We start from the raw sequence: 23,629 nt of genomic DNA, 5'->3' as shown, positions 1-23,629 counted from the left end.
CAACAAGGTCCCCTTTTTAAAATTTTGATGCCGCCGGGGGGGGTAAAAAGCCCCTTTTTCCAAAAAAGAAATCAATACCCGGGGTGTGTCGCCGGGGGGGGGGGTTTTCCAATTCCCCACCCCCCCCCCCCCCCGGGGTAAGGGGGGGCCTTTTTCCCAAAAAACCCCCCTTTTTGTTTTTTCAAACCCCGTTTTTTTTAAAAAAATTTTATGCCCACAGGCCCCGGGAATTCCCCCAAAAAAAGGGGGGTTTGCGGGTTGTTTTTTAAAGTGGGGGGAGGGCCCCCCCAATCCCCGGGTTTTAACCCCCAAACCCTTTTTTTTTTTCCACATTTAAAAATTTTTTTCTTGGATTTGGGGCCCCAAAAAACTTTCCCCCCCCCCCCCCCCCCCCCCCCCCCCCCTTCTCCTGACTGTCGTGTCGTGCACTTTGACAGGATCTCGTGCTGAGCAAAACTTCTGCATAATCCTTATCTGCCGTGTTGCCGGACGCCGCATCAACTTACGAGCTTTTGCAACCCGCGCAGCCGCAGTCCACAAGCCTAACTACGTCCCTAAGTATGTAGGTACCTAGGTAAGGTAGGCAAACAAGGCTTGCGTCATGGCACGGGAGAAGAAGCTGAGCATGAATCTTAGATATCTAAGTGATGCCGACAATGTGCTCGACCGTCCAGTCCAACAATTGATACAGCCCGCTGTTGGCGGTTCAACGAGCCACTTCAACCTGGCGTTAAGCGGCGTGGGATCTCATGGGTGAAACCGTGATCATCCGTAAATATCTGAAAGATTGTCAGCAAAAGTCACCCTGATCTCAGGCCAATGACCGGCGAGTCCGTGAAGCTACAGGATAGCGCTGCAACGGTCGTATTGAATCTACACATGCAGGAGCTAAGTTGGGTAGTTTTCCATCCACAGAGGCCCCTGTCGAGAGACCCTTGGCGACCTGCACTGTAGTCTGTAGCACCTCATGGATCATGTCATGTCCCGGCATGTGGGTTTTGATGCTTGACACGAACGAACGACGCCGGTTCCAATGTGCTCTAAAAAAAAAACCAACGCCCCCACTGGTGGATACTTATCCATGCTTGATGGGCGATTACTGCGCTACATAAATTCAGGGACCAGACTAATAAAAGTTGCTGTCCTCCATCATCTACCTGAGTAGTGATACTCTATTTCATGGCAGCTCCCTAGGTTGTTTGTGGATAACTCACCTAGTCACCGTCCCTCGTTGACCGCTCAATTGCATAGCTTAGAGACATGTGGATAAGGAGGTTCCCGATGCTTGGGAAATGCCATGTTCATGAGGCTACTGAGGTCCAGTGTACACTGATATTGACAAGAGAGTTAAGACTCGACAAAGACTGCTAACAAATATTTAGACATGGAATTTTAGAACCTTGGAGCATCGCTGAAACATTGAAAGTTACTGGAAACCTACACATAGTCGAACAATATTCTGCAACTGCATTACTTCCGCCTGCTCAATTTCGCCCATCGTCTACAAGAATTCCATTTCTGAAGGCTTTCGTGTCTGAAGTGGTGACTAGGAGTTCAATTGGGCTTGTAGTATATCTTACAAAACTTTGTATAGTCTCTCAAGTATCGCTTGAGACAACAGATAAAATGCTTACCGTCAATTCCAAACAACGAGGTATGTCCGAACGGCGGCTGGCGGCAGATATGATCAAGTACAGGATACCTATCCCGCAAGATGCTATCTGACGAAAAAGAGCTGTTCAGTGATGTGAGATTTCCACTGGAGATGATGCGTCATCGTGTTCTAATTTGACTCTCTTAACGCTTTGCTACGTGTGCTTTCGATATGTAGGCTGTATAGGTACCTATGCGTTGATATCCCTTACTTTGGTCCTGGATACAACCTCGTGGATTTGCCAAGGCTCTGATGGGAGCATCCTCTGCATCTTCGATTCCTCGCAATGTAAGTTGACTCAGTAGTGAGTGATAAGTGTTGTTGTGACAGTAGTTCTTTTCAACCCATAGTATCTAGGTATTCATCATGCCATGCTTAAGACTGTACCAAGAGCTTTTCCTTTTTGTTTGGCTTAGTTTGGTATCATGAATCTAAATGGATTTGAAGCAAGTTGCATTGTGACGTTGGGAACTATTCCGTCACAAGGAGTAACAATGCTAAAGCCTTGATTCGATGAATTTGAGTAGTGAGATGATAAAGAATTCTCTCAATTTATACGAATTCCGAGGTACGGTAGTTCTGATGGCCAATTGAGGTCCGAGGAAGATATGCCTCTTTCAAATGCCACGGTAGTTAGATCCCGGTAAGTACCTAAGTTAGTAGGTAGAGGGGTACTACCAAACTACGGCAGGCAAGTAAACTGGCCAGATACTGAGACACAACTGTATGGTCCACGCTACTTGTATTAGGTGAGCTTTGCCGTGACATCTAGGTATAAGTTGATCGTAGGGACATGATTTAGTTTCGTCAAGGAGCAATACAACACAACACAAGGCACATTACCTACCTAGGTACCATTTACCATATATAAAGCTGCCATCTTCCTCTTTTGAACTTGACAACTTGGCAATGGTTAGCTCCGAGAGTTTTACCTGCTCGTGATACTCTGTCATTAACTTAGTATAAACAGTCATTGTCTAGCCAATCAGATCTAGCAACACTCATCGATAATTATTTCTCACGATCAATCGGTATTTTCGACCGCTTCACCGTCCCCGCCGTCTGACCGCCTTCCCAAACAAGCAAAATCTTCCATCAGCCATCAGCGATTTCGGAAATCGGCCTTCGGTTTCCATTTTTCATAGCAGAGCTCCCCCCTCATCCTCTTCCTTTAAACCGTCAAACGCCTCAGTTTTCTTTTGCACCCCCGCAAAGCAAAGGCGAAAGCAGAAGCAGAAGCAAAATACTGCCTCTGCACCTGGATTAGGTATATATATACACATACACGCTTCCGTACAATCTCACACGAGCTCACTTGCAAGGTCCAATTGCTCGGCCGAGAGCAATACACCAAATAAGCAGAGCTTCACCTCCCAGTCGGTTTCCAAGGCGGGGATCTCCAAAGCAAAGCTCCACCATGTCTGACAACAACTCGCTCTTCGCGAGGCACTACATCGATTATGTCTACGCCCCTGGCCTGCTCCTCGTCGTTGGCACTCTTATCGTCAAGAAGGAGTGGGCTCCTTGGGCTCTTCTTGTCGCCGTAGCATTCGGCTTATACAACTTCATGGCCTTCCGTAAGTTGCCGCCCGAGGAAATCTCCTCCAAGTCAATGTCGACTAACTTGGAATCGCATCGCAGAGGTCAAGACAACCCTCAAGCCCGATGTCTTTCAGGAGTTCGAGCTCGAGGAGAAGACCATCGTCTCTCACAATGTCGCCATGTATGCCGACCCCCGTCCTCGCTCTGTCCGGTATACTGATCTCACGATAGCTACCGCTTCAAGCTCCCCAGCCCCAAGCACATTCTCGGTCTTCCCATCGGCCAGCACATCTCAATTGGCGCTCCTTGCCCCCAGCCCGACGGCACTACCAAGGAGATTGTTCGTTCCTACACTCCCATCTCTGGTGACCACCAGCCCGGCCACGTCGACCTCTTGATCAAGTCTTATCCTCAGGGCAACATCTCCAAGCACATGGCCTCTCTCACCGTCGGTCAGACCATCAAGGTCCGTGGCCCCAAGGGCGCCTTTGTCTATACTCCCAATATGGTTCGACACTTTGGTATGATTGCTGGCGGTACTGGAATTACTCCCATGCTCCAAGTCATCCGCGCTATCGTTCGCGGCCGAGCTGCCGGAGACAAGACCGAGGTCGACCTCATCTTTGCCAACGTTACTGCCCAGGACATTCTTCTCAAGGAGGACCTCGACGCTCTCGCTAAGCAGGACCCTGGTATCCGCGTTCACTACGTCCTCGATAAGCCCGAGGAGGGTTGGACTGGTGGCGTTGGCTACGTCACTGCCGACATGATCGACGTGAGTTCTCTCGCGCTCAACTTTGCTACTTTCCAGCGACTGACCATGTTCTAGAAATATCTTCCCAAGCCTGCCGATGATGTCAAGATTCTTCTGTGCGGTCCTCCTCCCATGATTAGCGGTCTCAAGAAGGCAACAGAGAGCCTTGGCTTCAAGAAGGCCCGTCCTGTCAGCAAGCTCGTCGACCAGGTCTTTGCCTTCTAAGCATGCCAGTTTCTCCAGCTTCATAACCTGTGCCAATACTTTACTACTCTCAGTAAGGAATCGTACAAGGCTCATCAATAGCAATGTAAAATCCAGCCACCTCATATATATGTATGTGTGTATATTTATACAAAAATGAGCTTACAAGAGACGGAATGATACATAAAGTCTGATTACGGGACACTATTACTGAGGACCCGCAACATCCCAGGAAAAGATGAAGGACCACGACACGCAAAGACATGTCAATTCACGTTAGTTGTATACCACAATTTACTCACTTAATCTCAAGTATCATCTCTGTCGGGGCACACCAGTCTATCTAGATGACCAATTGTGAAAAACTCGCTTTCCATTCATTCCTACGCCATGATGTAAAAACCTTCTAACTTATGATACAAATAAACCCAATGGGAGGGAACCCCTTTTCAGCTTATATTAGCGAAGTTACATTCTTAATTATCAACTTGTGGCTCCTTTTACTCGTCTTCGTCTGCGTCGGCCATGCTGGTATCTGCAGCAGGACGAGTCTCATCACCAGAAGCTTGCGCAGGTGCATCCCCATCCTCATTGTCCTCTTCGTCACTGTCAACGACACGTCCACGACGAGCTCGCTTGGGCTGTTGGCGCGGAGCGATCTCCTCCTCGTCATCATCTTCGCCTTCCTGGTTGGCGCCGTCGTCGACCTCCATCTTGTCATCCTCGGCAACCTTCTCCTCGGCCTCAGATAGAGGAGTCTCTTCGCGATCGATGTTTCTCTCGGCACGCTCGAGCTCATCATCTTCGTTCTCGTTCTCTTCGTCGCTGTCAACAACAATCTCGGCCGACTTGAACTTGGATGATTCTTTCTTTGTCAGACGACGGCGCTTCTTTGTGCGTTCCTCTTCTTCTTCGGACTCATCGTCTTGACGGTCACTCTTCTTCTTCTTCTTTCCTCCTGATCTCTTGGGCTTTGGTTCTCCCGAGGTCCTTGGAGCGGTCTTCCGCTTTCGTTTTATCTTCTCTCCCGTCTCGCTATCAGTCGTCATTTCGGCCTCGGCGCGAGCCCGTTCCTCTTCCGCGCGTTTTTCAGCCAGGGCTTTATCTTGTGCAGCAATCTCTTCACGTTCCTTCCTAATCTTTTCTTGTCGCTCCCGTTCTGCTTCTAACGCCTTTTGACGAGTTTCTTCACGGCGACGGAGCTCGGCCTCTCGTAGCTCTTTGGCTGCCTGTATTTTTTCCTTATTTTTCTCCTCCCACTCTTTCTGCTTACCGATGGCTCGTTCAAGCTGTTTACGCAAGGTGTTACGGGCCATGTTCGCACGCTGCTCGACATCGTGCTTAGGGTAAGGGGTTTGCGGATGCGTCGCAATCTCATCTAGTGACGCGATAGCAGCCTCGAGGCCCTCAGCGGCCTTTTCGAGCTGTTCTGTCGAGCGCTTATTCTCTGGTAATCCTTGGACCATTGTAACAAGCTGGATTTGCACAAAAGCCACGTTGAACTTGTAATGCATCTGCTCAGGAGCAACCTCGAGAGCCTGTCGAGTAGAAATAAGCATGTGTACAAAGTACAGCGAAGTATGAGAGGGGGACACTGACCTTCTGAGCACACTCAAGCGCCTTGATGTGTGCATCCACATCACGTTCCGCCCGCCCACGATTCAGCCATGTTCGACCCAAACAAGCGAGGATTGTTGCATCGTTGGCTTTGCCATCTTTGGAAAGCGCAATCTCATAGTGCTCAATGGCCTTTGAGTATTGTCTGAGCTCAGCATATATGTGTCCCAGGTTAACATAGAGGTGGGAATCCCTGATAGTTTCTCGGACCTTGTTGAAAATCCCCAGTGCCGCCTTGTAATCCTTCTTGTCCTCGACAAGAGCAATGGCCACACCCTGCGCAGCATAGGCGTTCTTTGGATCCAACGACAGCGCCTTGTCAAAAAACTCAACAGCCTTACCGTATGTTGCACTTCGTTTTTGTTTTTCCGAGTCCGATTCACGGCGCATCTCTCGTGCCTGCATGAGATACAGATTACCCATGCCCACGAGAGCGTGTCTATCATGTTTGTCATAGTTTTGAAGCGTATGCTTGAAATGGCGGAACTCATTATCCTCGCCCAGGTTAGCTGGGCGTTTCCTTGAGCCAACTCGGCCCAGATACCAGCCGTACAAGGCCCGGACCTCCAAGTCGGTATTGTTCTCCTGGTACAACTTGGCGACAGCGTCGGGACCTTCCTTGTTTGGATTCTTCCTGAGCTTGATATAGGCAAGTCTGGCGCGAGCATCTGTATAATCGTCGTGGCGAGCTAAGAGACTTTCGTACACCTCAACAGCCTTGTCTGTGAGACCTCTAGATTCGTAGCTTCGAGCCAAGTTGAAGCTAATTGTGGATACCAGGGCGTCTGTGTCCATCTCAGGGTCCTTCTCGCCAATCTTCATGCAAGCACCTAGCGCGGCCTCGAACAGGTCACTCGCAAGCTCATGTTTCTCAGCTTGTGAGTGGAAACAGCCGATGTTGTTAAGTAATTGAGGGGGCAGCGACTTGCGAAGCGCAGCCTTGATCTCGACCTCATCAGTGACATCTTCAGGTCGTTCAGATGCCGGGACCTGGTCCAATTCCAGTTGCTCAACTTGTTGCAAGCATTGCAGAGCCTTATCAGGGTGATCCGTCTCATACAGGCGTGCCAAGTTGAGGAGAACTGAGGCATCTGGCGATAATGCCTTCTTCGGGTCCTTCCAAGCATTCCGTACGCCCTCAAGAAGAGCGGTCGCTTTCTTGAGTTCAGCAGACTTGTCCTCCTTGCTATCGCTTACCTGGTTAGCGAAGACTTCCTCGGCGTACAGTGTGCCCAGGAGAATCATAGCCTCATGGTTCTTGGACTGTTGGATCATCTTTTCTAAACGAAGCTTGGCTTCTCCCAGGTCATTTTTCAAAACTGAGAGCTGAGCAACGCCAAATTTGGCAGGAAGGTAGCCCGTCTCAGTACCTCCGCGAGCTTCATCGGCACGACGATAGTAATCCGTCGCACGCTCCGTGTCACCATCATAATGCTCTTTTCTCGCAAGCATGTACCAGCCATCACTGGCAATGGCATTGACGTCTGTGTACTGAATAGCTTTGTGCGCCAGCTTGTCGGCATTGTCCCACGACTTTCGAGACAAGAAGTAGCCGGCAAAAGTCGAGCAGGTAAGGGGGAGGCTTTTGTCAAGTTTGAAAGACCTCTGCGTGTATTCTGTCATGGCCTTCTTGTAGAGCTTCAAGAATTCGTCGCTGTTTACAGGTACGTGACCACTCGCATCCAGGTAGTAGAGGCCGAGGAGAATGTTGGCAACCTTTGAATCAGGGTTGATCTCAATGCACCTCTCCCATGCCATCTTGGCGTCATCCTTGAAGCCAAGCTGCCAGAAACAGCAGCCAATACCAATTCGGGGATCTGGGTCAACCAAGTCAGGCATCTTTTGCAGAACATCCTGGTAAATTGTGAGCGACTCGGGGTACTTATGCATTGAAAAGAAAGCACGAGCTTTTCCCATCAGTGCAAGCATGTTTTTGCCCTGGGAGACTCGCAGGGCATCGTCGAAGGACTTGACGGCAGTCTTGAGGAGCTCGTGCTTCTCGGAACCGATGCCTCCAGTAGTCTTGGACGGTGCCTGCAAAGAGGCTCGTAGAAGGAGGAGAACGCCGCGGGCGAGAAAGATGGGAGGAAACGATGGGTTGAGTCGAGCGGCATCGTTGAGAGAGGATGTCGCGAGCTGCAGATAATACTCCTTTGTCTTGGCCTCAGACACAGAGGTGCCTTCGGGTGCGACACGGGGAGCCTCTCTGCTCTTCCACAGATACATCCAACATAGACAACAGATCATGCTGACTTTATCACGCGGGTTGGAACTGTTGCTTTGGATGGCGCTGCCGCCTCGCTGAAGCATCTCGATGGCATGATCGATCTTGTGTTGTTTGGCATAAGCTAAAGCGACGGTCATCCAGTAGGTTTTTGCGGCGCGCTCGTTCTCGAAGAGGGTACAGAGTTCGGTAGGGTCGTCGACGAGGTCCTCGAGGTCGATCTCGACAGCCTCGTCTTCCTGGTCACCTTGCACGGGGATGTCGATGGCGGAAGGGATGTCAGTGAATCGGGTACTGACCGGCGCGGACCGTGTTCCGCCATTGACACCATTCGCGGCGGCTGTTTGCGAAGAGGACATTGTGGTTAAAAAGTGGCGTGAGGATAAAAGAGTGATGTTGTTCGTTCGGGAGTAAAAAAAGTTGGTTCGAGGAACGCGTCGCTTGGAGCTGTCAATGCGCCTCGAGTTAAAGGAGGATCAGCTCATCGAGTGGTTCAAAGACCAAGTGACATAATCAATCGTAGAATCTGAGCGAGCCTGTGTGATGTTGTCTATGCGGGCGAGAGGATTGCGGGTTGTGATGATGGCGTCGGAAGTTTTGGGCGTATCAACTTGGCCTTGTTGAATTCGCAGGATGAAAGAGAATCTGAGAAGCTGCACCCAGACGAGGCTTGAAATGCGGTACGTACTTTGGCGTATATTAATGGGGCGAGAGCCACTCGCTGATTGGCCAATGACTTACACGGCGAAATCTCCAGCTTTAGGTGATCACATGGAAGGATCCTAACTACCTAGACTACCTAATGAGACAGTCAGGCTCTGTAATAATAAATTTCAATTGAGTAATTTGAGCTAACAGTAGCACTATGGTATTGTATGTATATATTTCTATCTGATTTGCTGTAAATAGGACTGTTTCTGCCTATACGAACTATATAATAATAGTTTACTATATTTAAAATACTAAAGTAAATACAATAGAAGTAATAGCTTTTTTTCCCTATAAGTTTCTATATTACTGGTTATCCTGTCTTGTATTTCATGCCCTTATTAATGTCCTGTATTTCTTATTTCTTTCCTTATAGATTACATGATTCAGAAAAGAATATATCTCTCTGCAGTGTGTTTCCCTCTATTCGTACTTCTCAAACATCACTATCGTTATGTACGGCATCACAATCCCTTTCAACGCTCCAGGCCCCCACTCTCAAGCGTCAAACACTGACGTTTCTATATAGATAGATAGTCATATATATTACTTAAATCGCTCACAGGCCCGGGGTGGTGGCCTGGCGACCACTGGGCAGCTGGCAGACAGTGTCAGCCAACTTTGCCAATGATGAGTTCTCAAGCTCGGATATCCATATCCCTCCTGGAGGTCTAGATATATTTTTCATTCAGAGCATCTAACCTCATTTCCCTTCTTTCTCCATGCCGTCAATGACTCATGTGAAAGATATTATCTTCTTCGTCCTCGCCTATCCACTGGGAGGACTTTCTCTCCAACTTTACTTTCCCTTAGGTGCAGATAACATAGTCCGGAAAGCTTCGATGCGATGGCCCCCGTTACTCCTATCAACCAGGTGGGCATCGCCTGTCCCAACATATTGAGCCTTTATGTTCGAGGTCACCAGTGTTTGGGTTGGGACTGCCTGGCTCCCTCTGAACAAGCAGGTATTATCACCAGTGCTACAGTCATCTTGATCGTTCTTCTCTTTGCCTACATGTACTACTTAGGAAGAATAACGACAGCTCACCAGGAAATTGTGCTCCGCCGCCAACGGAGGCGTAGAAGACGCTCGTTGGCCCTCGCCCCGACTTTTTCACTAGTACAACTACCTCCTGTTCCGAGATTCCCAAGCCAACAGGTATCATATCAGCCTGTGCTCTATCACCCCCCTCTCGCCCCTCTCACTCCAGTTGCCCTCCCTTATCTTCGGGGTCCTTCGGGAGTGATGCCTCAGCAGCAGATCCCAGTGTTTCTACCTGTTCAGCCAACTACACATGTTCAACCACAGCCAGTATTTCAACCTATGAATCACCAGAATGAGCCAGTCAGAACAATGCAGCGTTCTAGGTCGTGTCCAGCTTCTATGTCTTCAAGCGGTTTACCCCCTCGGCATCCTTCATGGCGTCAGCGTCTCCGTCGAGTATTTGGACTTCCTCTCGGAAGAGCTTCGACTGTGGGTAGCGAATCAGTTCCCGGAACCCCTCTTATGCCACAGACTCAGCTTGAAGGCTCCCATCGGGAATCGAACGCATACAGATCTACGGATAAACAAACAGAGGCTCATGAAGCACCTCGCACCAGTCAAGACCTTGAGCACAACGGCGATCCCACGGATCACTCTCGGGGAAGTGATGGGAGTGGCACAGTTGGCAGTGATAGAATCCGGTCGCCAGGTTCTGCTGCAGCGACAGTTCATAGTGACGACTTCGACCTTATATCCAATGTGCAACTACCGCATACTCTTCAGAACGCATCCGTCGCGCAAAAATCTCGCGCGCAAACAAATCTGTCAAACGCCAATGATAGCAACCTGTCAGATTATCACAACCCTTTGGCCGTGCTACCTCTTCGACCCCCTTTCGATCCCATGGAAAGGACACCGACTCCCGAGTCTAAAATACTAGGCACTCGACAGCATATTGGCCAACTCAAAGTTGTGGTGCCTGGGTAGGGTACGTTCGTATACCAGATTCTTCTAGTACTAACATACCATCAGGCGGCAATCTCGTGCTTGTACGCCAACATTGTCCCGTCAGTCACCCGTTAGGACATACCATCCTGAGTGCGAGCAGCACCACCGAGGTCGTGAGATGCACAGAAGAAATTGGGACAGCACGTCAGTTTATGTGTTCGCATTCTTGGCTTTGATTGATACTGATCTACTGAGTTAGACATACCAATGCAAACTACATGACTGAAGGCATGACTGGCCCTTCAACACCTCAACCCACTCATCAAGGGGGCGGCGTCTACTAGCCATGTGCTTGAGACTTGAACACTACATGTGGCTTGTGAGTCTATAACATGTGATTTCGGTTACTTAGAAGAGGAGAATTGCAAGGGGTTGAACTGAAGGATCTAGTAAGGGGAAACTAGATTTCTTTGCAGGAACGTGTTGGCAGTTACTATTTCATCAGTAACAAGATTGTTGATGTATAGGTAATTGAGTCAATGTAACGGTCAACAACCATTGGATTTCTTCAACAGCTGCACCCGAACTCGGCTTGGGCTAGCCAGGCTCCGCGGAGGTCACGGGCAACAAACTTCCCACTTTCCATTTCTTGTGCTGTTGGCCAGGTCTCCAATGAAACAAGGAGTAAAAGAAAACCAGTCCCAGGGTTTGGTAGACTTGGAGTAAAAACACACCTCAGTCTTTTTGTCATCTGGGTAGAACCCACTAATTAAGGTACTGGTACGTAGACTATTTGTACTCTTATGTAAAGCGACGTCCAAAGATACGGAACACGGTCACGTGCCCACCTGCACATCAACTATCTTACCCTATACTGGCCCTCCGCTCTCGGAGCTCCATGGAAATTTCCTGTGTGACGCATTGAAAGCCACAAGCGATATTCATCCATTCTTAAATGGCCTCAGACCGTCGCTCTGTTACATCTGGGGACGACATATCGAGAGTTTAAATTTATCAACGCCCTCGGACGCTCAATCCTTTTGCATTATTCATTCATTGGCTGTAACTGCCAGGAATTTTTCTTGCATTGTGTACAAGTTCAGCCGGGCATAATGTCGCTACCTGACCCTACTGAAGATCTCGACTGGGGAGGCTACATTGGAGGCATTCATGAGATATTCCACAAGAATGCCGTGGCTCATCCTGACAGGCTTTGTGTGACAGAGACTGTGACCTCGAAGTGGGTTGATGATGTCCCTTTGCATTGAAACATGGTCGCAATTGCATCAGTTGCTAACAATGCATGCAGGGCGCCAACAAGAACCTATACCTACCGCCAAATTGATGAAGCAAGTAACAACATCGCCAATTATTTACGCGACTCCGGCATCCAGAATGGAGACGTAGTCATGATCTTTGCGCACCGCTCAGTTGAATTGGTCTGTGCATACATGGGAACCCTGGCTGCTGGTGCTATCGTCACTGTCCTTGATCCTCAGTACCCCCCGCAAAGACAGCAAAGTATGGTATACACCGGACGAGAACGAAAATCAGCATTAACTAACATACCATACCAGTCTATCTTCAAGTTTCCAAGCCCAAGGCGCTCATCTCTATTCGCAAGGCTACGGAAGAGAGCGGGTATGGCCAACCCCAGCTCTTGATAACCTGAGAGCTCCCCTGATTAACGTCTTGACACAGTCCTCTTGCTCCTCTCGTCCAAAAGTGCATTGATGATGAACTTGCCATTAAGATCAAGATCCCAGACCTCCGCTTCACCGAAGATGGCGAGTTGATTGCGGGCGAAGACAGTGCTGATATCTTTGCCAATGTTAAGGGGAGGGCCTCAACACCCCCCGATGTGCTCATTGGACCCGACTCCAACTGTACGCTGTCATTCACGAGCGGAACGCAAGGATTGCCCAAGTACGAGTTCCTCTTTTCTCTTCTTGTCCGGCTTGTTAAGAGCTTGAACCTTTATTAACTTTTAACAGGGGCGTGCTTGGCCGTCATTACAGTCTGGCAAAGTATTTCCCGTGGATGGCTGAGAGGTTCGGCCTCTCATCAGAAAGCGTATTCGCCTGTCTTTCCGGAATTGCCCATGATCCAATCCAGAGAGGTGCGGGATTCATTCACTTGGTCTTGAACAGGTGTGACTAACCCTGGCTCAGATATCATGACGCCTCTGGCCTTGGGCGCAAGCCTGATCCTACCCGCCAAGGAGGATATCCAGCACGTAAGGTTGAGCGAATGGATGAGAAAGTGGTCACCAACGACAACCCACCTTACGCCGGCCATGGGACAGATTCTGGTTGGTGGCGCCACGGCGCAGTTTCCTAGCCTGCGCCAGGTCTTCTTCGTTGGTGATGTCCTCACTACTCGCGACTGCAGGAGTCTCCGTCAGCTAGGTCCCGCCTGCACCATCATCAACATGTACGGAACCACGGAAACTTCTCGCGCTGTATCCTACTTTGAGGTCCCTTCCGCCCAGGAGGACCCTGCAGCTCTGGACTCACTCGGCGACTCTATCCCCGCTGGCTGGGGCATGAAGGGCGTCCAGGTATTGGTTGTGGATCGAGAAGATCACACCAAGATCTGTCCGATCGGTGTGGTTGGAGAGATCTATATCCGCGCTGCTGGTCTTGCCGAAGGATACCTTAATGATCCTGAGAAGAACAAGGAGAAGTTCATTGATAACTGGTTCGTTGATAACAAGAAGTGGGCGGAGGCAGACAAGGCCAACGATAAGGGCGAACCTTGGCGCAAGTACTACAAGGGGCCGCGAGACAGACTTTACGTCACAGGTGACCTTGGAGAATATCGGCCAGACGGAGCTGTGCGTGTCCTGGGCCGTATGGACTCACAAGTTAAGGTGGTCAACGCTTGATTCCAATGTGCGTTTTCACAAAGCTAACCCTGACAGATCCGTGGATTCCGCATTGAACTCAACGAAATTGATGCGAACCTTGGTGGCAGTCCTCTGATCCGAGACTGCAAGACACTGGTTCGAAGAGATCGTAATGAGGAGCCGACACTTGTCAGCTACATTGTGCCTGAGATCGCTGAATGGAAGCGTTGGCTTGAGACTCAGGGCCTCCAGGATATTGACGAAGAGGGTGTAGAAATGGGACCCTGTACTGTCTATCTCAAGAGGTTCCGTCGTATCCAAGCCGAGGTGCGAGACCACCTCAAGTCTCGCTTACCGGCGCACTCCGTTCCTTCGATCTACATTGTTTTGCAGAAGCTGCCTCTGAACCCGAACGGAAAGGTTGATTCTCCTAATCTTCCTTTCCCCGATGCCTCTCTCATGACAGAGGATGCTTCGGAAGAAGATCTGAAGAGCTGGGAGAGCCTATCTGAGACTGAAAAGACTATTGCGACACAGTGGTCGACCCTAATCCCGGGTTTGAACGCCAAGATGGTCAGGTATGCTTCCACTGATAGTTCACATATCCACCATTTCAATACTAACCCTCGATTTCCAGGCCAGACTCAAGTTTCTTCGACTGCGGTGGCCACAGTCTTCTTGCCCAGCAACTGTTACTTGATATTCGCAAGGAACTACGTGCCGATGTCACCATCGGTGTCCTCTATGCAAATCCCACTATTCGAGGCCTGGGCAGCGCAGTCGACAGTCTTCGCAGCGGTCAGGCTGTCACAGTCGATCATTCTAACGATAATGTTTACTCTGACTCTCTCGATGAGCTTACCGATACTCTAGACGCGAAGTACCAAAGTGCAGATCCGGATGCTCTGAGCCCTTCTAACGGCGCCACTTTCTTTCTTACCGGGGCTACTGGCTTTCTCGGCGCATACTTGGCCAAGGATATACTGGACAGAAAGAACACTAAGCTGATCGCTTGTATCCGGGGAGCCAAGGACCTTAAGTTTGCCAAGGAGCGTCTTGTACGATCCCTCAAGGGCTACGGTCTTTGGCAAGACTCATGGGCTGATAGGATCTCCTGCGTTATTGGTGATCTCTCTAAGCCTCGCCTTGGCCTAGACGATGCTAGCTGGAAGCATGTCGCTGATACAGCTGATGCATTTATCCACAACGCTGCGTACGTCCACTGGATCGCTCGTTACGAACAGATGATGGGGCCGAATGTTCTGTCTACTATCGATGCTATGAAGCTTTGTAACGAGGGCAGGCCCAAGCTCTTCTCATTCGTTTCCTCAACCTCGACCCTCGACACCGACTACTATATCAACCTGTCCGATGCCCAGACAGCTACCGGCCGAGGCGCCGTCCTTGAGTCCGATGACTTGCTCCCCAACCGAACCGGTCTAGGCACCGGCTACGGGCAAACTAAGTGGGTTTCCGAGCAACTCGTCCGCGAAGCCGGCCGCCGTGGTCTCCGTGGCGCAATCGTCCGACCAGGATACATCCTTGGCAGCCGCAACAGCGGTGTTTCCAACACCGACGATTGGATCGTACGCCTCTTGAAAGGCTGTTGCCAGCTTGGTGCTCGTCCTCGCATCATCAACTCGGTCAATGCTGTCCCTGTCGATCATGTCGCACGCGTTGTTGTCGCTTCGACCCTGAATCCTCTCCCTGGCATGAACGTGGTGCATGTTACTGCTCACCCCCGTCTGCGGATGAACGAGCTCCTCTCTGCGCTAAGTTACTACGGTTACGAGGTACCCGAGGTAGACTATGACATCTGGAAGTCACAGCTGGAAGAGTTTGTCTCGGCCGGAGCCGTGGAGAAGGATCAGGAGCAAAACGCATTGATGCCGCTATTCCATATGGCTACTGCAAATCTCCCAAGCACTACTCGTGCTCCTGAGCTAGATGATAGGAACGCTGTGGCTGTTCTTAGGGCCGATGCAGACCGCTGGACAGACATTGACGATAGCGCAGGAGACGGCATTTCTCGTGAGGATATCGGGAGGTATCTTCGGTACCTTGTTGAGATCAAGTTCATGGCCGCACCCACCGGTAGAGGACGTAAGCTGCCCGAGATTGACACCTCGATCGCCGAGGCGCAAGCACAGTGGGGAGTTGGTGGTCGCGGAGGTACCTCATAAGAAGGCTCTGTTGGATAGAGGCATCGAGTTATGTTTTCGTGACAAGGATTCTTACCGTAGATAAGTAGGTAGGTAGACATTCAACGCGGAGTGACTTGGGAGAAAGGAAATCAAGAGTGCGCTCACGCGAAAGACGCGAGCATGAGAACAACATTTTGTCGCCATTAAGCGTGACTTGTCTAGTAGAAAATCAGAGTAGAAAATTGACATTTGGTTACATAAAGCACCTATTTTGGTACTCAATATTGACTGATGGAGTTCATGAGAATACCTGCCGATTTGACTCGGGCTGCCATTAGAAAGGTTGTTCCACAATGGTGTCCATCCAAACAGTGGGTAACCTACCCTAGGTAGGCATTTAGGTAATTGATAACCTACCTAGGCCAACTTCAGCCATACCTAAGGTACGTACCTAGCCTACCTAGGTAGCTAGCCAACTCGGCCCAGCCCCATTCAACGTCATCCTATTCCCCTTCATTACCTTGCCTAGGAGGTATCCGAACTATAGGCACTAGCCTTACTTCCACCGCCGACCGACGACTGCGACATCCATCTTCACCTGGGCTTCTTCTCATACATTGTTTGCTTATTTCTACTCCACGACCAGGAACAATAGGCCTGGATATACCCAAGGTAGTCAGTTCCAGCGCATGAATTATCGTCCATATCGTATCGCTTCATTCGACCCATGCTTGCCCCTCCCCCGCTAGCTACTATCTACCTTGCGCTTGCTTGAAGCTCTCGTCCTTCACCCGCAGCTTAGCAGCTTCTTTCTGTCCAGGCTCCCGGCTTAAACGCGCGAAATACCTACCTACAGGTAGACCACCTTGAGCTGTATTGAGTACCTCTTTCCGCAACACCTGTCGCGATTGCCCTCAGCAAGTCGTCAGAATGTGGAATGACGAGGACAATAACCCGTACGGCACTAGCTTTGACAGGCGGGACTCGCAGTCATCGTCTGTCAATCCGACGTCCCCGTCGACTCGTAATTGTACGTCGATTACCCATACCATTTCACTAGACAGCATTCCCAAACCGTCGCTGAGATGGTGGATTCAATTCTGTCAGAGGCCGAGGACGAGATCAATGATACTTACGATTTTCTCTCAGACCAATCGTTCGAGCCACCTCAAACACCAACCTCCGGTAGCGATGATGAGCATGGCCAGTTTGGCCACGGCGGTGATGACGACGATAGGGACTCGGCGCAAGATCCCGGCCCCAAGCGCAAGCCTGGTGGTTACGACAGTCGCATCGAGCAGATCCTATATGAGAACCCCAAATTATCTATCCTCATCACGGATGCTGGCAAGAGTCTAGAGAGCGGCGGCAGATATATCGTGTACACTATTAAGACTGGCGTACGTCCATCTACTGCTGGCTCTTCGAGGTATTTCACTGACGACTACGTGACAGGATCTCGAGGTGCGCCGCCGATATTCAGAGTTTGCTTCTCTGCGCGATGCCCTTACTCGCCTCCACCCTACCTTAATTGTTCCTCCTATCCCTGAGAAGCACACGATGGCTGATTATGCTGCGAACCCCACGAATGCGAAGCAGGACCAGCAAATCATTGATCTTCGAAAGCGCATGTTGGCGGTCTTCTTAAATCGCTGCCGCCGAATGGACGAAATCCGAACAGATGGAGTTTGGTGGCGATTCCTGGACCCTAATGCTAGCTGGGTATGTCGTGTCTCTGAACGCGCAGATGTCACTACTAACTGCTTAATAGAGCGAGGTCTTGCACTCTCATCCCGTATCGTCAATTCCCAAGTCGATATTGAAAGCGCCTCCGCTGGATCCCGCAAACCCAACTCCGGCGCACAGCTACTTGCCAATCCCGGCAGCATCGGCAAAGCTCAAGACAGTGGCTGGTACCAATCACGATAATAGCTCGGGCCATATACAAGCAGGGCCTCACGCATTTGGCCGGTTTCCACCTGAGGGTCACAATCTGGGCGAACAGGAGCTGGACCCTTATTTCATCTCATACGAGTCCTCGATCAAGGAACTCGAACAGCTTCTTACCGGCCCAATGGAAAAGGTGAACAGACGAACTCTCAGCCATCTCTCTTCATTGGCGGCCGATCTATGTGAGCTAGGTTCCGTCTACAACGCCTTTGCGGTTTCAGAGCAGGCGCCGTCACTCGGACCGGCCATTGAGCGAATTGGCCAGGCAGCTGATCTATCATATATCGCCACAGAGGAGCTCTCGGGTTCCCTGGGTGCTAGCTTTGCTGAGCCCATGCGTGAGCATGCGCAATTTGCGGGTGTTGTTCGAAGTGTACTAAAGTATCGTGTGCTCAAGCGTGTACAGCAAGACTTAACTAGTGAAGAGCTGAACAAGAAGCGAGCGCTGCTCGACCAACTAGAGCAGAGTGAAGCCGAGGCTCGAAGGATTGAGAACTACCTCTCCAGTAGTCAGCAAATATCACCACCACCAAAGCGATCGACCAGCCTCAAGGATCCGTCCTCTCATCAACGGCGTGATGGTGGCCAGGACGACACCGAGTCCATCGACTCTGACTTTCCTGGGACCCATGGAGACTTTTCCTCTCACACACCTTCGGCCAGTCAGGGGTTACCCGAAAGGAGTACCAGTGCGCCGTCCCATAAGAAGATGCCCAGTGGGAACTCGATAACGAACAAGATCTTTGGACCCATCCGACATGCAGTACAAGGGGTCGTTGACGTCGATCCAGAGAGGACACGCCGCGATATGATTGGAAAGACGAGAGAGAGCATCGGACAGTTAGAACAAGCTCAAGTTGTCTCGGAGCGCGATGTCAAAGAAGCCAGCGCGAGTGTTTTGAAGGATATGAAGCGATTCCAACAGGACAAGGAGGACGACTTGCGACGCTACATGGTGAGTTTATGAGCTCAGTCTTGACCAATCACTAACATCCACCAGCTCGCCTATGCTCAGAGCCAGATCGAGTGGGCCAAGAAAAGTAAGCAACAATGGGAGGAAGCTCGAGCAGAGGTAGAGAAGATTGACGAGTCCTAAACATGTTTTATTCTGCTCTTTTGCGTGCCTGGTGGGATGGTTTGAAAGCCGTAGATGATAAGAAGAGAGGAATAATATTCCTGTATAATTCATTGGCTCCTTCTCTGCTTCGGTCTTTGCACTGACGCTTATGTTACTTATAGTTTATCGTGAAGTTGTGCAAATATGCGAATTTCGTGCAGTCCTATTCTGATGAATTATTGGTCTCGCCAGGAGAGCCACTGAAGACCATACGAGTGTCACAGGAATGCATAGGTACCTACCTTACAAATAAACATTGCACGTCAGCTCTGGAGAAAGAAAAAAAGAAGAAGAAAAAAAGTGCGTTGATGAAACATGATATTATGTATCTATGTTTAGGTCCAGCCCAAATGGCTGACTACCTCGACTTGTTTGGTATATGCCAGCTGGAGGTCAAATCTCCATTTCTCTCACAAGAATACAGGTATCTAACAGAAATGAGCAAAAGAGCAAAAATTCTATCTTCTTTTTCTTCTTAAAAAGAAAAAAAAAAGTATAATAATAATGATAATAATAATTAAAATAAAAACTTATAATCTTATAATCTTATTTTATTGTTCTTACGATTAGCCTTTTACAAGGCCGTCAAGCTTTTCTTTTCAAACTAAGTAAGGCTCAAACAGTGAGACCCTTATAGTAAGCCAGCATCATGGAGGTTAAAATCAGTAAAGCTCTATCTGCCTCAGTGGCGCAATTACTGTCTTAACTAAACTAACAATGTAAATACAGCCTGCAGGTCCCTTGGCAGCTACCTATCCATGGATGGATGTCACCCTTCTTCTTCCCAGAAGAATACCGCCTGGTGCATCCATCACACTTCCACTCAAAGGCCAGTTAGACCCTAACCGAGTAAGAGATCGAGCGCAACGAGCTATCAAGCCTCCTGAACTTAGAGAGGGTCCTAAGGGAAGGTCACCCCCTTCAATCAGACCAGGCAGCCTTCCAAACTCTCAAATACTCTCAAAAAGTTCCTAAGGTAGCCTACCTAGGTAAGGTACCTTATCTATCCTAAAAAAAAAAAAAAAAAAAAAAGTACCTACCTTACGCTCCATGCAGTACCTCAATTGGAGGTTGGGAACGCAATGAGGTAAGGTAGTACGCGATCCTGCTGCAAGTGTTCCTTATCGATAAGCATTTATCACAAAGGACAGTAAGTAGCTTCATTGTCGCAACAACAATCAAACCTCCGCCAGTGCATCCTCACCGCATTCATCGCGATGGCCCAACAAGATGGGCCCATCGCCTCTATCGCGGAGCCAGGCATCAAGGCTCAAGGACAACTACTCCACGAAATGCGCAAGGAGGTCGCAAACCTTCTCAACAGGTCTGCCACTGGCTTTCCCGGTGCGCAGCCCGTGAGCTTCGCCCGTCAGCATCTCGAGGAGCTCGCTCAGCACGAGTAAGATTGACATGAGACGCTGTCTCGCTACCTAGGACCAACAGCTAACGGCGACCTTGTAGTTACTACGTAGTCGAAAAGTCCGACGGTATCAGATATCTCCTCTATTCGACAACAGACGAGAATGGAAACGAGGCTCACTACCTAATCGATCGCAAAAACGACTTTTGGTTCATCACGAACAGGAGCCTGCACTTTCCTATCGAGAACTCCCCAGAAGCATTCCACACCAACACGTTGGTCGACGGTGAACTGGTATGGGACACAGGCTCCGACGGGAAGCGCGTCCCCATGTTTCTGGTCTTTGACTGTCTGGTGCTGGATGGTGCCCTGCTTATGGAACGAACGCTCGACAAGCGGCTCGCATATTTCGACCAACGATTCTATCGCCCCTACAAGAAACTTTATCAGGAATATCCTCAGGAACTAGAGTTCCAGCCCTTCTACGTGGAGATGAAGAAACCCCAGTTTGCCTACGCCATTGATATGATGTTCAGAGATATCCTCCCCAAGCTAAAGCACGGCAACGACGGCCTCATCTTCACCTGTCGCACCACTGCTTACAAACACGGCACCGACAACCACATCTTGAAATGGAAGCCGCCAGAGGAGAACACTGTAGACTGCCGCCTGTCCCTGGACTTTGTGGAAGTTGAGCCCAGCGACGAGGAACGTCGCGAAGGCATCACTGAACCATTCATTGACTATGACAGCGTCCCCAAGGCTGATCTGTACGTCTATGCGGGGGGCAGCGGCCCCGAAAAGTACGAGTATTTCAACAGCGTGTTCATCTCCGACGAGGAGTGGGAGACTCTCAAGTCGCTCAACGATCCGCTCAACTGGCGAGTGGTTGAATGTAACATCGATGAGCAGGGTCGGTGGCGTATTGTGCGCTTCCGTGACGATAAGAACGAGGCCAACCACATCAGCACAACTAAGAGTGTGCTTCAAAGCATCGAGGACCGGGTTTCGGAAAAGGACCTCTACAGAGCAGCTGGGGAAATCAAGAATGCCTGGAAGGCTCGGGCGAGCCGGGGCCCTGCAAGGTAGAATAATCGACAGGCAAACACGGCGTCTGGGGATATTGATTCTGTATCGATGGGGCAAGGCGTTGGGAAAGGATTATGGATAGGAGATTCTCAAATTTCACCACTGAACCGCATAGCATCTGGCAAGTTCGGTTTCAACAGACACATCTTCTTAGATACATTCATAATCGACATGAAACTAGGAGATATTAACAAACCACCTCAAGCAACGTCAACATCAAGAATTCGGTGCCGAAATTAATAGTACCCGTGCTGCGATATTGAACTTTTTAAACTAGACCTAGTTCCCGGCGTCCCCTTATTCATTACCTAGGTACGCAGCATAGCACAAGCCAAGAGTGGATTTACAGATCATCTCAATTCCATTTCCAGTTTGGATACCAAGTCCAATGCCAATTCTGACCGCGGAAACTCCAATTCTCCTGACATGGCCCTTGCACATCTTGCAAGTGCTTTCTTGCCATTCCTTTTCTTGACCACGTTTTCTCAAAAGGGCAGCATATGCGCCAATAACCACGTCAAAGCTCAGAGCGCAAACATGATAATGGCCACCAGCATGACGGTGCAGCTAAGATTGGTGGTTCCGCTGGTACCTCCCCACCCACGAGGCTCGGGCTTCTTGGTGCCTCCTGAGACGACAACAGGAGTCGGAGTAGGCACAGTAGGCACAACAGTAACGCTACCAGATGGACCTGGAAGTAAGGTATTGTTGGCGGTTGGGTAAGGCGGGTAAGCAGGAGGCGGAACCATGATAGTTGTTGTAGAAGTTGAGGGCACACCAGCAGTTTCGTAAACAGTCGTTGTGGTGCTACTGGTAGGAGAAGCGGACATGGTGGGTGAATATTCGGGGCATTTGCTAGTCAAAGTGACAGTGATGAATGAGTCGGGAGCTGTGATGGTCTTCTCAACGGTAGTGTACTGGGTGACAGTGCCCAGGCCTTCCCGAGGTGGATAGAGACTTTGAATGGTAATAGTTGTGTGCGGTTTGGGGAGAATGGAAGATAGCTCGAAAGTATCCGTGGTGGTCTCAGCACTGGAGCTGGTGAGGGCATCGGATGAACCAACAGTGAGAGAAAAGTCGGTTTTGCTCTCAGTCACAGTCTGTGGGTTGCCGGTGACAATTGCATCGGATGGACCACTGGTGAGAGAGAAATCTGTTTCATTTTCGGTTACAGTCTCTGGGTTACCGGTGACAATTGCATCGGATGGACCACTGGTGAGAGAGAAATCAGTCTCATTCTCGGTCACAGTCTCTGGGTTGCCGGTCACGGTGGCTCCAACAGCATTACCCGAGGAGCCCTGGGAGACCTTGTCGTTAGGTACAGTGACCGTGTAGCTCTCGGTCATGGTAACGATCTGAACCTCACAGTACTCGATAGTGCTCTCCCGTGTGGTGACAGAAACGGACAGGGCTTCACCGGGCACAGTGACATAGCGGGTTCCAGTAACGGTTGCAACCTCGGTGACCACATCAGCATTCGAGGTGTAGCTGACACCATAGATTGTAGATAGAGCCGTCTTGGTCCTATTTCTAGAGATCAGTGGCTTCTCGGATATCATAAAAGTACCTGGGAGTCGGGGACATACGAGATAGGGTATGAACCACCGGTGCTCTCGAGATGGCGAGCAATGTTGTGCGCCTGACCACTTGAAGGAACATCGGCATTGTCGTTTCCCAGATAACCTAAATGGATGTTGGCTATTAATTGGTCAGTTTGTCGCAAACTGTGGAAATAGCAAGTTCCAAAAGCATACCATAGATTGCGCCAACAACACCCATGCCAAACATGACGGGGATTGCACATATGACAATCAGAAAAGCAACACACAGATTGACAAAGAATCGGTATCTCTTCTGCTTGCTACCCCGGGACATTTGGGGAGTTCGGGCGGAGCCCTTCTCGGGATTCATCAAGTCCGCCACTGGAGATGGAATCAGCCTTGGGGGATACTGGAAAGCAGTTGTGCACGTACTTGGATCAAAATTGATAGTGAGTAATACTGGATAATCAAAGTCACTGCTAGTGAGATTAGCAAGCAATTCGACAGGTAAACAAAAGCACACGAGCGCAGTTCATGATGCGGGCGATGCAGCACCTGACACCCGAGACCAAGTGAAGGGCAGTGCTATAAGTAACAAAAGAGTAGGAAGTGAGATAATAGATACATACCGGTCGAGTGGATAGAATAAGGCCTTTTCTGGTTGGAAAGACAAATTATGTTAGACGACGTTGGAGTAACGAAGTTTGGAAGATGGAGGAGTAGAGTACAAACGAGGGACGAGAAGAGGAAAAGGTGGTGAGTGTGGGAGAGGGAAAGGAGCGGACGGCCTGTTGAGTGACTCAAGGAAAGAGTCAGGGCTGGAAGGAGGCTCCTTGGCGGCGAGAAGGCAAAATGCAATGAACAGAGCAGGAGAGGCAGTGATTCATCATGGCACCAAGCAAGAGCAGGGCCGCATATTGCTCTGCCGGCAGCTGGCAGCCAGT

At 49.9% G+C, this 23,629-nt stretch overlaps 8 protein-coding genes across 10 annotated transcripts in view; 6 read left to right on the top strand and 2 right to left on the bottom strand.

The window, feature by feature from the left end:
• Positions 1–1,795, top strand: part of FVEG_08248 (hypothetical protein) — a gene marked incomplete at its 5' end in the record, with an annotated part of 2,219 nt that extends 424 nt beyond the window's left edge. The window contains 2 exons of the mRNA XM_018897114.1: positions 438–579; positions 637–1,795. Of these exons, the coding sequence (XP_018754691.1) occupies positions 438–574 (137 nt within the window). The 3' untranslated portion in view covers positions 575–579; positions 637–1,795. The remainder of the gene's footprint in view (positions 1–437; positions 580–636) is intronic.
• Positions 1,796–2,672: 877 nt separating this feature from the next.
• FVEG_08247 (NADH-cytochrome b5 reductase 1) lies at positions 2,673–4,600 on the top strand. 2 transcript variants are annotated; one of them, XM_018897113.1, is made up of 5 exons: positions 2,673–2,921; positions 2,977–3,231; positions 3,296–3,377; positions 3,428–3,971; positions 4,026–4,600. In XM_018897113.1, the coding sequence occupies exons 2-5, from the start codon at positions 3,072–3,074 to the stop codon at positions 4,173–4,175; spliced, it is 936 nt and encodes a 311-aa protein (XP_018754690.1). In that variant the 5' UTR covers positions 2,673–2,921; positions 2,977–3,071; the 3' UTR covers positions 4,176–4,600. The 2 variants fall into 2 exon arrangements, with proteins under 2 accessions (XP_018754690.1, XP_018754689.1); XM_018897112.1 differs by having other exon boundaries at positions 2,673–3,231.
• FVEG_08246 (hypothetical protein) lies at positions 4,442–8,650 on the bottom strand. The gene is made up of 2 exons (XM_018897111.1): positions 5,754–8,650; positions 4,442–5,692 (listed from the first exon to the last, which is right to left on the bottom strand). The coding sequence occupies exons 1-2, from the start codon at positions 8,352–8,354 to the stop codon at positions 4,655–4,657; spliced, it is 3,639 nt and encodes a 1,212-aa protein (XP_018754688.1). The 5' UTR covers positions 8,355–8,650; the 3' UTR covers positions 4,442–4,654.
• Positions 8,651–9,550: 900 nt separating this feature from the next.
• Positions 9,551–10,980, top strand: FVEG_16279 (hypothetical protein; the record flags this gene model as incomplete). The annotated part of the gene is made up of 3 exons (XM_018905525.1): positions 9,551–10,671; positions 10,721–10,840; positions 10,896–10,980. 3 exons carry the CDS (start codon positions 9,551–9,553, stop codon positions 10,978–10,980), a joined length of 1,326 nt encoding a protein of 441 aa, XP_018754687.1.
• Positions 10,981–11,555: 575 nt separating this feature from the next.
• FVEG_08245 (L-aminoadipate-semialdehyde dehydrogenase) lies at positions 11,556–15,902 on the top strand. The gene is made up of 8 exons (XM_018897110.1): positions 11,556–11,876; positions 11,946–12,157; positions 12,214–12,277; positions 12,338–12,562; positions 12,631–12,755; positions 12,808–13,508; positions 13,560–14,062; positions 14,122–15,902. The coding sequence occupies exons 1-8, from the start codon at positions 11,749–11,751 to the stop codon at positions 15,665–15,667; spliced, it is 3,504 nt and encodes a 1,167-aa protein (XP_018754686.1). The 5' UTR covers positions 11,556–11,748; the 3' UTR covers positions 15,668–15,902.
• A 231-nt stretch (positions 15,903–16,133) lies between these two features.
• FVEG_08244 (sorting nexin-41) lies at positions 16,134–19,137 on the top strand. 2 transcript variants are annotated; one of them, XM_018897108.1, is made up of 5 exons: positions 16,134–16,658; positions 16,778–17,028; positions 17,084–17,350; positions 17,400–18,533; positions 18,579–19,137. In XM_018897108.1, the coding sequence occupies exons 1-5, from the start codon at positions 16,559–16,561 to the stop codon at positions 18,672–18,674; spliced, it is 1,848 nt and encodes a 615-aa protein (XP_018754684.1). In that variant the 5' UTR covers positions 16,134–16,558; the 3' UTR covers positions 18,675–19,137. The 2 variants fall into 2 exon arrangements, with proteins under 2 accessions (XP_018754684.1, XP_018754685.1); XM_018897109.1 differs by having other exon boundaries at positions 16,778–17,350.
• A 616-nt stretch (positions 19,138–19,753) lies between these two features.
• FVEG_08243 (mRNA guanylyltransferase) lies at positions 19,754–21,567 on the top strand. Its single transcript, XM_018897107.1, has 2 exons — positions 19,754–20,094; positions 20,157–21,567. Exons 1-2 carry the CDS (start codon positions 19,913–19,915, stop codon positions 21,142–21,144), a joined length of 1,170 nt encoding a protein of 389 aa, XP_018754683.1. The 5' UTR covers positions 19,754–19,912; the 3' UTR covers positions 21,145–21,567.
• FVEG_08242 (hypothetical protein) lies at positions 21,370–23,221 on the bottom strand (the record flags this gene model as incomplete). The annotated part of the gene is made up of 5 exons (XM_018897106.1): positions 21,370–22,668; positions 22,731–22,842; positions 22,899–23,066; positions 23,118–23,164; positions 23,199–23,221. 5 exons carry the CDS (start codon positions 23,219–23,221, stop codon positions 21,669–21,671), a joined length of 1,350 nt encoding a protein of 449 aa, XP_018754682.1. The 3' UTR covers positions 21,370–21,668.
• Between the last annotated feature and the right edge of the window lie 408 nt (positions 23,222–23,629).

Source organism: Fusarium verticillioides, chromosome 3 (assembly GCF_000149555.1).
Source record: "Fusarium verticillioides 7600 chromosome 3, whole genome shotgun sequence".
Taxonomy (NCBI): Eukaryota; Fungi; Ascomycota; class Sordariomycetes; order Hypocreales; family Nectriaceae; genus Fusarium; species Fusarium verticillioides.
The sequence above is the reverse complement of the archived record's forward strand: the minus strand, read 5'-3'. Positions and strand labels throughout refer to the sequence as shown.